Source organism: Chenopodium album, chromosome 17, assembly GCF_948465745.1.
Source record: "Chenopodium album chromosome 17, dcCheAlbu1.1, whole genome shotgun sequence".
Lineage (NCBI taxonomy): Eukaryota > Viridiplantae > Streptophyta > Magnoliopsida > Caryophyllales > Amaranthaceae > Chenopodium > Chenopodium album.
Window position 1 is genome coordinate 44,047,355 of NC_137850.1, and position 15,168 is coordinate 44,062,522.

Genomic DNA, 15,168 nt, shown 5'->3' on the forward strand with positions numbered 1-15,168 from the left:
ACGGAGGTAGTAGTAAAATAGGGACGAAGGGAATACAGTATGTGCTGCGAGTAATTATGTCATGAGCATTATGTATGAGTAGGCTTGGCATTGGCTTGTGTAGTGATTGTATTTCGTACTCGGAGGAACATATAATGGCCCCACTGCCCCATTTGGTTTTTATTCCAGTACTGAAGGGTCTTGAATCTACCCAGGCATCACCGCCATTCCACCAACACCACCGCCACCTCCCTATAGTCGAACAACTTCTAGTCCTTCACTTCTTTCTACACCATCACAAAATTTCATACGAGAAATAGGGCGAAGAAGATGGACACACAAGCCCATTAATGATTTAAATTCCATATTAACAATTTTTGACTTTCAGACTAGAGAGAAAAATGTATTAGTAAATTAGGTTTCACGAAGTGCAAACTAGCTAAAAGGTTGAAATTGCAACTGTCAAGACAGAGATGCCCAAGAAGCTTTAATTTCATTCCATGATTCCAGTTGTGCTAATTGTGAAATACAAAGTAACTAAGTAATATACGAAGTATTTATTTGTATTTCATAAGAAAAAAAAAAAAGTTTTTTGGCTACAATTCTAGGGTAAAACCTATACTAAATGAGCTGTTTATGTCGACATAGAATCAGTAGAGCCACCCCATGCTCTCATTCGTTTCTTCGCTTGAGAGGCCTACAAGAAAAACAAACAAAGAATTTATCGTTGTTCGAATGAAGGATCTAATTATCATTTAGACAATAATCACACCCTGGTTAATTAAATGTTATAGAGGCATTGTAACCTATAGTATAAACTGAATAACTTATTTTAGTTGTGAAAAAACTTGGATAGCCCTTATATGAGTTTTTTTAGAGTGAAAAGATGCTCAGATATCAAAACTTACTTCTTTATTCCAATTAGTCCTCCATGCAATGAGTAGCAAAATCGTGGTTTGAAGTAAAACACCAATTAGCAATCCTGCCCAAAGTCCATGAGCCCCAAGCTTAAATTTGTAACCAAGCAGAACACAAACTGGTAGCCCGACTAAGTAGTAGCAGCCAGTGGTTATAAACGCGACCAAGGATTGCCAACCAGCCCCAACTGCAACACCTGAAGATAAAAGTTTCATGAGAACATGCACAATTTGTAAAATCCTGAATTCATGAAAAATGCTGAGACTGTTCTATTGTAGGAAGACATAAGAATTCCAGTAGTATACCTTGAAGAACTATCTGGATGCTATTAACAAAGATGGTAGCTGCAAGTAAATAACCAAGCTTCGAAGCCTCATAAATGACAGGTGGTTTGTCAGAAAACAACTTCGGAAACTGGTCCTTCAATGCTATGATCATGACTGTAAAAATGGTCCCTATTATTGCTGATGTCGAAATTGCCATCAGAACAGCAAATTTAGCAACCTTGGGGTGTCCTGCTCCTAACTCATTAGATACTCTCACGCTGCAAAACCATGGTGAAACATTTAAGTTCTGCTCTTCGATCTGTCATTACAAAATCACGAGATATGGAGCGTCAAGATATGATATTGATACTTACCTGACTGCTGCATTAAAGCCTAGAGCAATCATAAGAGTCCAGACATCCAAATTCATACTGCAATTAGAGTGGATGTAAGTCTATTCAATTCTACAGTGGCTAGATAAAGTGCAATGCGGACATAACTAGTCTTACCATGTTGAAACGGCATCAACTGCAACTTCTGGATCCTTTAACCACCCCACCATGAGGATTATAATCGTGAAATACCACAGCTCCAAACTGTCAATCAATAACATATTCAGAAATCATCAGAAAGAAAAAAAGCTCCAAAACGCATTCAAATAGGTAAAACAGCAATCAATTACCATAGCATTATAGCCGAGGCTAGTGTGAGCTTAATGAAACCCTTCAAAGAGAAAGCCAACAACGAAAAACCAGTCCAAGAATCAGGGAAAAACCCTGACATAATATAGATAAGCTGCCCGAAAATAAGCAGAAACCAAGACAGATTCCCAACCATTGCAGCACCTAACAACCCATGTGAAAACCTCATTACTACAACCCAATTCAACAATGCATGTACTCCCAATACAGACAACGACATAATCGTTGTAACCCTGACTTTACTCTGAGATTGGAGGAACTTCTGAATAGGGAAATTTAAGGCATATCCAAACATCTGAGGAATAGACCACAACGCGTATTTTCCTGCAAGTTCCGAAATGTGTTTGTCTTGTCGAAGGAGCTTTAGTATCGGTGAAGTAAAGATGTATACTGGTGTTAGAAGCAGGGCAGTAGTAAGAGTAATTATCCATGATCTTTGCATGTAAATTCCAAGCATATTGAATTGTCCTGCTCCTACTGCTTGTCCACATAATGTCTCTAGAGCACTCCCCATCCCAAGCTACTACAAAATTAACAACATAAATGCTCAAAATTGTCTTTAATTCAATGTTCTACAACTTGATTAAAACTTAAATTTAAAAAAAAAAATATCAAGATATTATGTAGTTTTCCCTTTTTATACCCAATAAAAACCCACAAATCAGAATTAAATTTGTAAAAAAAAAAAAAAAAGTCATTTCTCTATGCTCATTGACATTGGAAATTATTTCAATCAATTTAGTAAATATCAATGCAAATTAAAATAGACACAACTTATTACACAAGCTTGAACATTCAATTGTAAAGAATTTGAGTCTTAATCTAGTCCCAAAATTCCAAAAAACCAAAAATGTTGGAAATTAAGTTTGAATCCAAACATTCAATCCAATCTAATCCAATTCAACAAAAATTCAAACTTAATCTAGACTCGCTTAGCCTCAACACAAGAAATTAAAACAAAAAATAACAATGAACATATAACCAATACTAAAAAAAAAAAAAATGTTACGCCATACTCATCTCCATCCACAAATAATAGTCATATACATAATCCATTGCAACTAAAAAAATAAAAGGTACGTACCATAAGGCCGTAGACAAAACCTTTAATAACATTCTGAACGATAGACACAGCTGCAAGCTCAAGTGTACCCAAATGACCAACGTACGCCGTCGTTACGAACTCTAACGAGTACTGCGAGACTGCCGTTACAATCGTTGGCCCTGCTAATTTCCACAACTCTTTCGATTCTTTCCATATTCTACTAGTAGTAAAAATTCTCTCATTGCTAAGTCTACTGTTTTGCTGCTCCAATTCCATTTTCTAAGAAAATTAACTCGCTTCTTTTTTTTGTACCAAAAATGTTGTGTAAACTGCAAAACTCTGATCAATACAACACGGGTTTCCACACGTTATAGGGGTGCAACAAGTATATTTTGAGAGAGACGCGGAAAAACGGAAATTTTATTAATTCAAATCAAGTTCCGACAAATAATATGAAAAAATGGTACATACAAAGAATGCACAAGTTTATGCCCACTAAAAATGCATGCAATTGTGTACAGAAAAGAAATTGCCAGTTGATATTTAATTGGTAGTCTTTGAAATGCTACCCAATTGCTCTTTATAACTCCCCAAAAAAAGTTTAAAAAGTTAACTAATTTTTAATGAATATATAGTGATTAATTAACTTTAAGTACAAATTAATAAATACTACCACCTTTAATATAAATCATGATCAAATGTGATTAAGTGTCTAACTGATTTTGCATATCTTTGTGAATTGTGATTTGTTAATTGAGTAGTTTAATTGCATGCAAATTGAAAATTGAAAAACATTGGAAATGACGTAAATCAGTTGAAAGAGCAGGAGTTCTAGACACATGGAATAAATGGGTATCACAATGGATCATATGACAGATGTGAATAAACCTGCATAATAATTTTGATTTTATTTGGTTGGTTATATTCATATCTAGCTACCTTGTTATACATGTGAAGCTAGTTCGATCCAATCCGATTCATGTAACAACAACATTTCACCGATATATTTAAAGAAATAGACTGTTTTACACCTCTGTTTTTAAATAAAGCCCTGTTTTATGCGCATCGTTGTGCGTGGGAAAAAGAAAAAAAGTGTCAAATGTAAGCAACTTTACCCCTTCCTCTCTCCGTCTACTTTCCTTTTTCGACCGTTTTTAAATACTTGCTCTATTTCCTTATTTGAAAAGCTTTTACAATATTGATAGATTTTATACGGAGTAAAACGTAAGGCTATCACCAATTTGATAGACTTTATACGGAGTAATAACTTTCGGTTATGTGATTTACTGATTAAAAACGTGAATAATATGACGTTAACACGTTTAATCTATTAGCACACTAAGAGAAATTATACGAGTAATTGTGTGCAATTTAGTTGATTTTGTATCATTATGAATTCTTAAAATGACATTTAGATATATAACTAGAGATATTAAGGGCTTGTTCTCTTACGTTGAAATTTAGTTCAGCTCAGTTCAGTTCAGCTCAGTTCAGTTCAGTTCAATTCAGTTTAGCTTCTAATTTCCTTCTCTTATAAAATATTCATTTCAGTTCAGTTCAGCTCAGTTCAGTTCAGTTCAGCTCAGCTTAATTCAGTTCAGTTCAGTTCAGTTCAGTTGAGTTCAATCAATGAGAACAGGCCCTAAAGCTTTTACCTAACAAGTATGAAAACAAAATAAAAGTTAATATGAAGTACTCCGTATCAAAAGAAACTAAAGGTAGTGTTTGGTAAACTACTCTTAATGAGTAATTTAATTTGCTCACAAACCACTTATAAGTTATAACCCAACAACATCAAGAGCTCCTTCTCAATTAGTAAAGGAAATATACAAATTTTGTCTTTGAGATTGCAAATGGGGAAATATTCATGAATTAAAATTAACACTTGACTCACACTTAATTGCTTTGGGTATCACTTTAAGCTAGAGGAGTTGAGCAAATATTTCTATATACCATAAAAATCATACTCCAGCCGTTGAAACAATTTAATTCGGCACATAAGCATTAAGCAATGCATGCATGAGTTTAACCATTAATAAATTCTGCACATAAGCATTAAGCAAAAGCTAATGAGCGTCCCGGGGGCGTTAGATAAGATAATTAAAGTGCAAATATTAGAGTAAAATTAACATTAATCACACCAAACGACGCGTGATTTTGTCATGAATTCCGAACTTAATACCATTTCAACCAATATAATTTATCCTTATCTAACGCCCCGGGCCGCTCGTTAGCAAGATCGTTATAAATATTAGGACATTTGTAAAAAACTACTTTATAAAACACTTTTTTTTCGAGAAACTATCTAATAGAAAAAAATGTTGTAAGAAAATACCTTATAAAAGGTAAATGTTGTAAGACACCACCATTGATCGGAAAGTCACCGTTGACTTTCATTTTCTGGCATTGACCACATCACATGCCAATTAAGAAAAAAAAAGGAAGGAAATGGTGAAACATTTTACGGAGCACTAATTGGTTTTTGAATACTCCGTATTAACTAAATAGTGTAAATACTATAGTCAAACTTAGCATATAAATAGTGAAAAAAGTTCAAGTATGTTAGTTGTTATGAAATACTCCCTCCGTTTTTAAATACTTGCTCTATTTCTTCATGTGCTGAGTTTTAGGAGAAATTGGAGAAAGTAATAAAATATGTAGGTAGTAGGGTATGTGGAAGAATAAAAATTGTAAAAAAAAAAACAAAAATACTGGAGAGAATTGGAGGAGAGAGAATATGAAATTAATAAAATATAATTTATGTTGGGTCTATTAGGTGAGAGAAATAAATCAAATATTGTAAAAGATTTCCAAATAAGAGATTTAAAAACGGCCAAAAAAAAGTGGAATAAGTATTTAAAAACGGAGGGAGTACTCTGCATTGTGTAGCCGTGTCGATAGTGGAGTTAAATCATAGAGTAATGATCTTTTATTTACCACTTCATCAACTCCGATCCTCAACCCCATAGTTGCCCGCTCGGCCACCCACCTATAAAAAAGATTTTATAAATTCATCCAAGCCTAAAAATAATTGGGGTTAGTGCTCTTAGAGTCTTAGCCATGCACGACTTAACTACTACCTCCATTTATTTTTTAATTGACGCGTACTCATTTTTGAAAACTTGATTAAAATAAGCTAAATCACATAATTTACCCACTTGCTTTAACATTTTTTCTCTTCTCTCTAAAGTGTGTCGTCAAACTAAACATATCATCTAAATTTGTAACACTTAATAATTCTCCAACCATATTAAACCCATATTATTATTTTCAAAATTTATTACGAAGTACCAAGTACTCCGTATTATTTAAGAGGCCTAATCCGATTTAAAATATACTTCATATTTGAGGTTGAGAGGACATCAGATAATCCAACCAGGTCAAAGTGTTAGGGCTAAGGCCACTAAGCAGCCAGCCCACAATTAGTACGTATCATCAATCTAATATATATATATATATATATATATGTAAAGGGGAGTTTTTTCCCAAAATTTTAGAGCGCCACGTAGGATTTTTATTTTTAAAAAATTATTAGAGCGCCACATAAGATTAATATTTTTAAAACGCTACAATAGGATTATGCCACCTAATATAAGATTAGTTAACGTGCCACGTAGGATTATAAATTATAGTTTATCCAATAAATAATTTAAGTGCCACATAAGTATAATTGACCAATGAGATTTTAATGGTTACATCAATTAAATACGAAATATTATCTTTTGAGATTAGGAATTTTATCTAATATTTTAAAACAAATGCGGAGAAAATGATATATTACGTACAACCAATCTAATCTAATATATATATATACATAGGGGAGTTTTTTCCCGAGATTTTAGAGCGCCACGTAGGATTTTTATTTTTAAAAAATTATTAGAGCGCCACATAGGATTAATATTTTTAAAACACTACAATAGGATACTATATTTTGAGATTAGGAATTTTATCTAATATTTTAAAACAAATACAGAGAAAATAATATATTACGTACAACTAATAAAATAACAAATGTTCTCTAAAAAAAAAATAACAAATGTAATCACATAAATATGAAAAATTATTTAAAAAAAAAAATAGATCGACCCGTGCATCGCACGGGATTCATCTAGTTTAGTCAATGGAACAATTTTTCAAAAATGCAAATCAAGTTTTCTAAGGGGTGACAACTGACAATGTAACATCAATAAAAAAAAGCATTTGATACTTGTTTAAGATTAAACATACATGTTTATGTTAATTTATATTTTCCAAACTCTCCCCTAAAATTGTGAGTATTTACAATGATAAAATAATACATTAACCTATTTGTTTAATTAATAATAGCACTAATCGCCGTTACTTTTTAATTCTAAGATTCCTTCAAAAAAAAAATTCTAAAATTAATTATTAAGGAAAAAGTAAGCTGATTAGCCCAAAACAAAATAGGGTTAATTAAGCCAAAATTTTATGTTAAGAGTTTGACCTTTTTTAAAACTAAAAATTCAAAACCAAAATACGGATATCTGAACCAAAATACCGATGATTCCAGTAATCGAATATTCGGATTTAAATTTGCACAAAATAGTGAATAAACTTTTTAGGGAAAAAAAGCATTCAAAGTTTGAAAAAGACACATTATAATCATTTTTTGAGTTCTTTTTATCTCCCCGATTTAATGCATAAGATTCATGGATTATGATTAAACAAATGGAAATCTACCAATTATAAAAGCGCAACTTAAATAGAAATGAAATTATTAACGAAAATTGAAAAAATACATTAGGAACAAACTAACACTTTATACAATATTGAGACCTAATCACATTAGGAAATCTCAAAAGATATCTACAAAATATTCACAAACTATATCCTTCTATAAAGAATAATAACTAGAATATTTATCATATCCTAACACTTTATATAATATATTGGAGAAACAAAATACAAATCGAATAACAAAAATAATTCATACATTTTAATAATTACATTTATATAAAATTACAATTAGCTTTTTCCCATCCTCCCAGAACTGGTTTAGCTTTTTCCCATCGTCTACTCTAAGTAAAAAATATTGCGCCAAATGGCAGTAACAATTAGATTTTCGTTTCTAATGTCACGCCAAATGGCAGTAACAATTGGATTCGAATCCATCATGTCACGCCAAGCGACAGTAGCAATTAGGATCGAACCCATAACAATTGTACACGATATCGAACGACACCGTGTTCGTATTTAGACAGGGAAACCATGGTCGAGGTAGCCATACGGCTTGATTGCAATTGCGGAGAGAACTCTCCGATGAGATCTCTGAAAAAACAGAAACTCATACTTTGGATGTGTACTTTCATTCTCTCGAAAACATCTGGTTGTTTTGCTTTTCTCTGAGCTAAGAGCGGCAAGGACAGATCTAAACTATTTTAGGGTTGGTTGATTTGTGGATGAAAAATAGAAGTACCAACGTCACCTTTAATAGGCGTGAAAGCTGCCAGCAGTGCCCCCACTATTACGAAACCCTAAATGTATTTTAAATAGTTGGGCTTTTAATAAATAGATCTGATTAGTTGAAGTCCAGCCCATATAGCAAAATGAAGGCCAATGGTATTTTTTTAAACCTAAATCTACATTTTATTTTTAATTTTAAAAATTCTCCTACGAAAAAGAAAATCATAATAAACACTCCATTTTTTAAAAAAATAAAAATATTCAAGTGTATTTTAAGATCATGAGATTCATGACTTCGTATATTACTCTAAACAAAACTCATTTTGAGTATAGTTTTAAATATTCATTTTTATTACTCCGTAAATTTTTTTTATTGCTGATGTATAGTTAAGGAGATTTATCGAGAAAAAAAAATGTATCATAAAAGTTTACTCATAACATACTAACTATAGTGGTATATACTAACTATAATCGTTTTGATATGTAATTTTGAATATTAACTTTTATTATTATTATTATTATTATCATTATTATTAATATTATTATTTTTGACAGAACTTAACATAAATTATTGGGGAAAAACAAATTTTGGTATCAAATTGTGAAAAAACAAACGTTGAGCTTGTAGGTATTAGCAATGTCGTGAGCAATTTGGACCTGTCTGTCAACTTTAGTTTTATAGACAATTCTAGTAGCTTGTGGTTAATTAATTGCTTGATTGTTTAATTATTATTTATATAATAATTTTTTTTTAATTAAAGACGGGTTTTTAACAATTTTTTTAATTATGTTAGTCGTGGACATTTGCGAGATGTATGGTATGAAATGGAGATAGAGACGGAAATAAAGGTTAGAAATTTGTGTGTGAGATAAGGATAAAATAATGATTATGCCTTATCGATATAAATAGAGAATAAGATTAAAATAAATGACAAATTTACATATATAACCGTAGAGATTTTAACTTTATCCATATCCCTATTCCCCATCTCAAGTTCTTATCTCCATCTTAAAAAAAGATTTTAATAATAATTTTTTTTCTCCCTTATCTCTATCCTTACCAGAAATCAATATTATGTTTTTATTTGAGTCAACGCAATTTGTTATACATGTGAAGCAATTTTACTTTAAAGTCTTATTACCATGATACTTTTTAAACAGCCTTTGTTTTATGCAAGGTATAAGAGGGTCCAATGAACAAAACCTTATTCATACATTCAAAAAGTGTTTTTTTTAGCCGTTGACAATTGTTTATACTTTATAAAACCAATATAGTCTTTCTTTTTAGTTCATATTTACTCATAGGAGAAAATTTAAAGCTCAGGGCTTGTTTGGCATCATTTTTTTTAATTTCCTGTTTTTTTGAAAATCAAAAGCAGGAAACAAGAAAAAGGTGTTTTCACTTTTCTGTTGTCAGTTTTCAAAATTATTATGATTTTAATAAGTTCATACTCCCTCTGTCCCCAAATGATAGTCCCTTATGGGCAAAAATCACGGGAATTAAGAAACTTAAATAAAAGTAATAAAATTACATTGATAATATAAATTTACATTGGGTATGTAAAATAGTAGAGAGAGAAAGTAATAAAAGTACATTGAAAAACAAAATTTACATGGGAAAGTTAAATTTGCACAAATATTGTTGTAATTGGTGGAAGTTTTGATAAAAAATTGATATTAATGGTACTTGAAAAAAGCAAATGGGACTATCAATTAGGGACTAAAAATAGGCCATAAGGGACTATCATTTGGGGACGGAGGGAGTATAATTTTTGATTCATCATGGGAAATATATCATATACTTTTAACAAACAAAAAAAACCAAAAAACAGAAAACCACATCAATGCCAAACGAACCCTCAGTTTATTGAAGTTTGAGTGGCAGATCATATTGTTAAAAATGGGCCATAATTTTACAAATAAGGTATTAGATTTAAACATAACTAATGACAAAACACTGATGTCATATAGGTAACAATGTAACATACAGCCCAGAAGGCCAGAACAAAGTAAAAGATTTTGAAGAAATATACCAAGAGACCATAGACAACCTTCAACAACATTATGGAGAATAGATACAGCAGCAAACTCATAGAAAAACAGATTCTGGGCAACTGGGCAACGTGCCAGGCATATGCCGATGTGACTGCCATTATTACTAGGCAGGTTAGCCAGTTCTTCATTCTCGAATGCTTCTTATTCTAGCAATACAATCTTTTACTCCCTAATGTCACTCAGACTTCAGGGACTTGGGTACTCATGTTAGTTAGACACAATTATGTGTCCCAAGTGTTATTGGTGTCTTTTTAAGGAAAATTTCCTTGTTTTCAGTCCAAATTAGAGTGGCAATTCCTCCTCATGTCAGAGTGTCAAGGATCTGACACGAGTAATTGGAAGAGAGTCCGAGCAACATAGATCCTTCATATGCATAGAACAGGGGTGAAAGGAAACGCAAAAAACCAAAGTAAAGAGTGGTGCTGGTAGACTGATGGATGATCAACAGGCTAACAGCAGGTCATTCAGATAAGAAAAATTACACCACAATGACTATAACATTGTATAGTAAATAGTATTTCAACCTTTTTGTATGTATTAGTTCGTTCAATTATACAACTAGTATGCCCTTGACATGTAATACATTAACACATATTTTGGGGAAAAAAGTAACCGAATATGAGAGCTTGAGAATTTGAGATTCTTTCATACTCAAGCTTCAGAGACCATAAAGAAACACTTCCAAAGAATGACTACAACTATACATGGAATTTATCAATGAGAGATTGAGAACATATATTTTGACAATGTGTTTTACTGTCAAATTGCGGAAGCACTCTTACTGGTATATTGTGAATCATGTGGAGCTATGTTTTTTCTTTCCCCCTGAAATTTACCTCATGCACCTCTGAAGTTGACTGTTACTTCATTTGAAGTGCAAGCTATGCACTCATGCTTTCAGATGGTTTGTTTATAGTTTTTTCCACCAGTTCTGGAACTCGATCAAGCAAGCGGTTCATTTCATCTGGGAACTCACCCTTTGCACGATTTGTCTTCCCCCCAACCACCACAGTTGTTCCGTCTTGTAAAGCCCATATCTAGAGAATAATTTGCAAGAAAGAAAATGTGAGCCTGTATCAACAAAATTGAACTAAAAAAACAAACATGCCTAGAAGAATCAATAGTGTTCTTCCCCAGGTAGAAAATTCATGCCACTTAATTTCTCTGTCAAAATCAAGTAATCCCCGTGTATTCTGTCTCGCTAATTACCGAAGTTATTACATTTTACATCAATCACCCCCTTAATACTAGCAGCAGTAGATCTTTCATGAGGGTGCAACAGGAATGTAAACATTGTAAAATGGCGATAAAATGGAATTAGTATATCCAAGTAGCAATTGCGTAACAAATCATTGAAGAGTGATAATCAACAGCTCAGAAAATCACCTGTGCATGAGATAAATAGCTGATACATGTTGTGAGCATCAGAGCACCAAATCCAGCATATACAACAGGCACTCCAGGATCAGTCTGAAAAGACGTGAATTAGCCAAGGGGAAGCTAAATGAGGTTATAAGAATTGACAAATCTGGAATATCTCCTAAAACTTACTTTTAGTTCAAGGCCTGTACTTCCTATGGCATCTAGAATTTCAATTTTTATCCCATCAATGTCAATTGGAAGTTTCGAGTTTGGTCGTCGAACACCCACAAATTTTCCATCTTGATCATACAAGACAATAGATTGTAGATCACGAGCAAGCATCGATCTGCATAAACAAATAATATGAAACTTTTCCACAGATAAATGCAGGAATTTGGCAAGGGCTAGCATATTTATACCAGCAGAAAACAACATATTCCAGAAAAGATTATTTTTTGCAAGTTCGCAAGAAGTGCAAAAAAACACATAAATTGACCTAGTAAGAAATGATTGATAGAAATTTTACATAAATTTACCAAAGTACTCACATTCCCTTGACATTCTGAGAGTCATCATTCCCAACAGGCAGAAAAGTTCCATAAAGTCTTTTGTCACCGTTCAACTTCAAAGGAGCCATTGCCAAATTAAAAGGACCTTCATCATCCTTGAGAATTTGCAAAGCAGAGAGGCCCCAATCCGTTTGATAGATCGTAATTCCTCCATACCTCAAAGGGTTATTAACGCTTATTGTTTTTCTCAACACCTCCTTCCCATTAAGGTCAAACAGAGAGAGATCAGTGTAAAATTGTGATACCTGCATGAAAACCAGAAATGTAGTATTATATTACCCCCAATAATCTAATTGATCACCAAACAAAACATGGTAGAAAGTGTGTCAACGTCACTAACATAAACGAGTTATCCAGAAAGCCAACGAGGCCTTGAGCATTGACAATTACGGTGAATGTGATAACAGCTTTTTGTTGAAACAAAAGATTTAAGATGAGATCAAAAGGCTTACCAACCTCTCCGCTCTCATAATACTCCATTGAGAATCTATTAACATGGACCTCTGTATTGAAAGCTTCGGTAGGCTTTGAGAGGACTCCAAATGGACTGAGCACATCACCTACGACAAAGTTTAGTCCTTGAGGAACATCAACAGAACCTCTGAAGCTCCCTGTGGCACTAAGTGTTGCTCCGGCCATTATTAGTATCATAGCCAGGTGAACTCCAATTGGAGCAAACCGGCCAGCTAGACCCTTGAAAGCATACATATACGGTCCTTTTAAGAATACCTACAGAAACCATATTCACAAACCTTATAAGAAGAGGAGATTAGCTGATCATAATCTTCCCTTTTTACCCCACTCATGGGATTAAGGCTTTGATTGATTGATTGAATCTTTCCTTTTTTTAACGGAAATTAAAGAACATCCTCTTAATACAACCACGATTACACATCTGACTGCAGATTGCGTAGTATAATTTTGCTCAAAAGTAAAGAAATTTGTAGCTCATTTAATAAACATCTGATTCTAGATAAACCTGAAAAACTGCTATACTGTACCTCATATCCAGCCCCCATAAGAACAACACCCAAATCTTGAACTGATGCTCTAGGCAGTTTTTCTGAAAATTCCTGCTTGCAAATGGCCTCAGATGACTTTAAGAAATTCCATCTGTCGGAAAACACATACATATGACTATATTGTACCTAAGCTGCTTTGGAACAGCCAAAAAAACTCATAGTATGAAATTCATATTGGACCTTCGTGCGACCTTAACCAAGGGAATCTGTGTGGTGTAAGTACAGGCCATTAGAGATGCTGCTAACAGTCCTAATGTTCCAAGGAAAATTGGCGATGAGAACATGTGGTCAAACCCAAGTGTTAGAACCCACTTCCAAGTGAAAAATCCAAGTACAGGATGATCTTCTGGATATTTTTGAAAATAATAATCGGGAGCCTCGCCTTGATCAATGAAAGTACCTGCAGTATATATTCAAATACATTATAAAAATCTGAGGACGATCAAAAACAACTTGAAACAACAATAAAAACCAAGCACATCCATTCAACAATAATAAACCAACTCAACAATTAGTGACCAACACAACTCATTTTGCCAAATTGGTAATCAACAAGACCATAAGTAATAATAAGCTTCAATTTTCCATGAAATTTCTTTACATCTTATGTGATCCTTTTCTCAGACAAAGCTCTGGACTTGACTACACTTAATATGAAATCAACATATTTCCCCAATTTCATATAATTGGCTAAAACTTGAAACCCAGAACTGCTGTAGTTATTTGACATAATTTACCCTAACTGAACAACATGCATAATCTTGCTAAGACAAAACTATATATCAACCAAGCAAAATTGCTAAATACCAAATCTCAACAACAAATTTAGACAAACAATGGCATAAAACATATAGTAGCAACAAATTAGCAAACTAATGATCAATTCAATAAACAACTAATTTCAAATTAACCCTACAATTCCACATTGAACAAAGCTTAAGAGAAAATTATAGTCCTTGGGATGGCATCTGGGTCAAAAATCAAATGTCGTCTACATCATTGCACTTGTAACTCGATACACACTCATAAATAAATAGACACAAAAAGAGAGAGAACATGAGCAATACCAATAGCCATAAGACCAGCAATAGCAAACATTTCTCCAATAGCAAGTTGCAAATTTGACAAAACACCCAAAACCCTTTGAGGGATTCTCTTCAACAACCTATTCACAGAAGAAGTTGGCTTTTTTGGCGGCGGCGGCGGTGGAGGAACTTTCCCACTGCCATCCTCAACCCCCTTCAAAGATGGAGCTCCTTCAGAAATTACAATCTTCTGGGAAATGGGTTTATTGCTCTTATCTTGTGGTACATTGATTTTGCAACAAACCCTGAAAGTCATAATTTTTCTGTCATTTTGCAAATTGGGGAAATGGGGTTGATTAAAATGGTGGAATTTGAAAGAATTATTGGGTCGATAAAGATGAATGGATTTGGTGAGAATTGAAGATGAAGATTTCATCTTTACTGAGTAGTATGAGAGTGTGTTTTCTCTTCAGTTTGTATAATTTTAACTGAAATTTGTGTTTTTGGATTAAAATAGAAGATGTGGTATAAACCGTTATCTACTTATCCTATCCACATTTTGTTTCCCGCAAAATTCTTTACACGTTTCTCTTTTCATTTTCTTCCAATTTTTCTTTTGTAGTTCAACTTCTCAAGTCTTGAGTAACATTTGCTTTTTATTTAGTTGCAAAATACTCCGTATTTATTTGTTCATTATTTATAAAATTTTATGATAATTTATATTTAAAGAAAAAAAATTATGTGAAATGTTGATAAATTCATCTTCATATAAATTTTAAAAAATCTTATTTTATACGAAAAG

At 32.9% G+C, this 15,168-nt stretch overlaps 2 protein-coding genes across 2 annotated transcripts; both read right to left on the minus strand.

Annotated features, from left to right (window-relative positions):
• Positions 1-613: 613 nt before the first annotated feature.
• On the minus strand, positions 614-3,256 carry LOC145589101 (protein DETOXIFICATION 33-like). The gene is made up of 7 exons (XM_081645666.1): positions 2,949-3,256; positions 1,846-2,384; positions 1,673-1,759; positions 1,538-1,594; positions 1,203-1,441; positions 888-1,093; positions 614-676 (listed from the first exon to the last, which is right to left on the minus strand). The coding sequence occupies exons 1-7, from the start codon at positions 3,183-3,185 to the stop codon at positions 614-616; spliced, it is 1,428 nt and encodes a 475-aa protein (XP_081501792.1). The 5' UTR covers positions 3,186-3,256.
• Positions 3,257-10,877: 7,621 nt separating this feature from the next.
• LOC145588111 (cytochrome c biogenesis protein CCS1, chloroplastic-like) lies at positions 10,878-14,944 on the minus strand. The gene is made up of 8 exons (XM_081644758.1): positions 14,409-14,944; positions 13,522-13,741; positions 13,321-13,432; positions 12,776-13,048; positions 12,299-12,564; positions 11,940-12,096; positions 11,775-11,858; positions 10,878-11,425 (listed from the first exon to the last, which is right to left on the minus strand). Exons 1-8 carry the CDS (start codon positions 14,800-14,802, stop codon positions 11,270-11,272), a joined length of 1,662 nt encoding a protein of 553 aa, XP_081500884.1. The 5' UTR covers positions 14,803-14,944; the 3' UTR covers positions 10,878-11,269.
• Between the last annotated feature and the right edge of the window lie 224 nt (positions 14,945-15,168).

Coding starts and splice junctions, on each gene's coding strand:
- LOC145588111 (XM_081644758.1), bottom strand. CDS start 14,802: ATGAAATCTTCATCTTCAATTCTCACCAAATCCATTCATCTTTATCGA. Junction 13,433..13,521: donor TTGGTTAAGGTCGCACGAAG/GTCCAATATGAA, acceptor GTTTTCCGACAG/ATGGAATTTCTTAAAGTCAT. Junction 11,426..11,774: donor GCTATTTATCTCATGCACAG/GTGATTTTCTGA, acceptor ATTATTCTCTAG/ATATGGGCTTTACAAGACGG.
- LOC145589101 (XM_081645666.1), bottom strand. CDS start 3,185: ATGGAATTGGAGCAGCAAAACAGTAGACTTAGCAATGAGAGAATTTTT. Junction 1,442..1,537: donor GGCTTTAATGCAGCAGTCAG/GTAAGTATCAAT, acceptor ATGGTTTTGCAG/CGTGAGAGTATCTAATGAGT. Junction 1,094..1,202: donor CATCCAGATAGTTCTTCAAG/GTATACTACTGG, acceptor TTTTATCTTCAG/GTGTTGCAGTTGGGGCTGGT.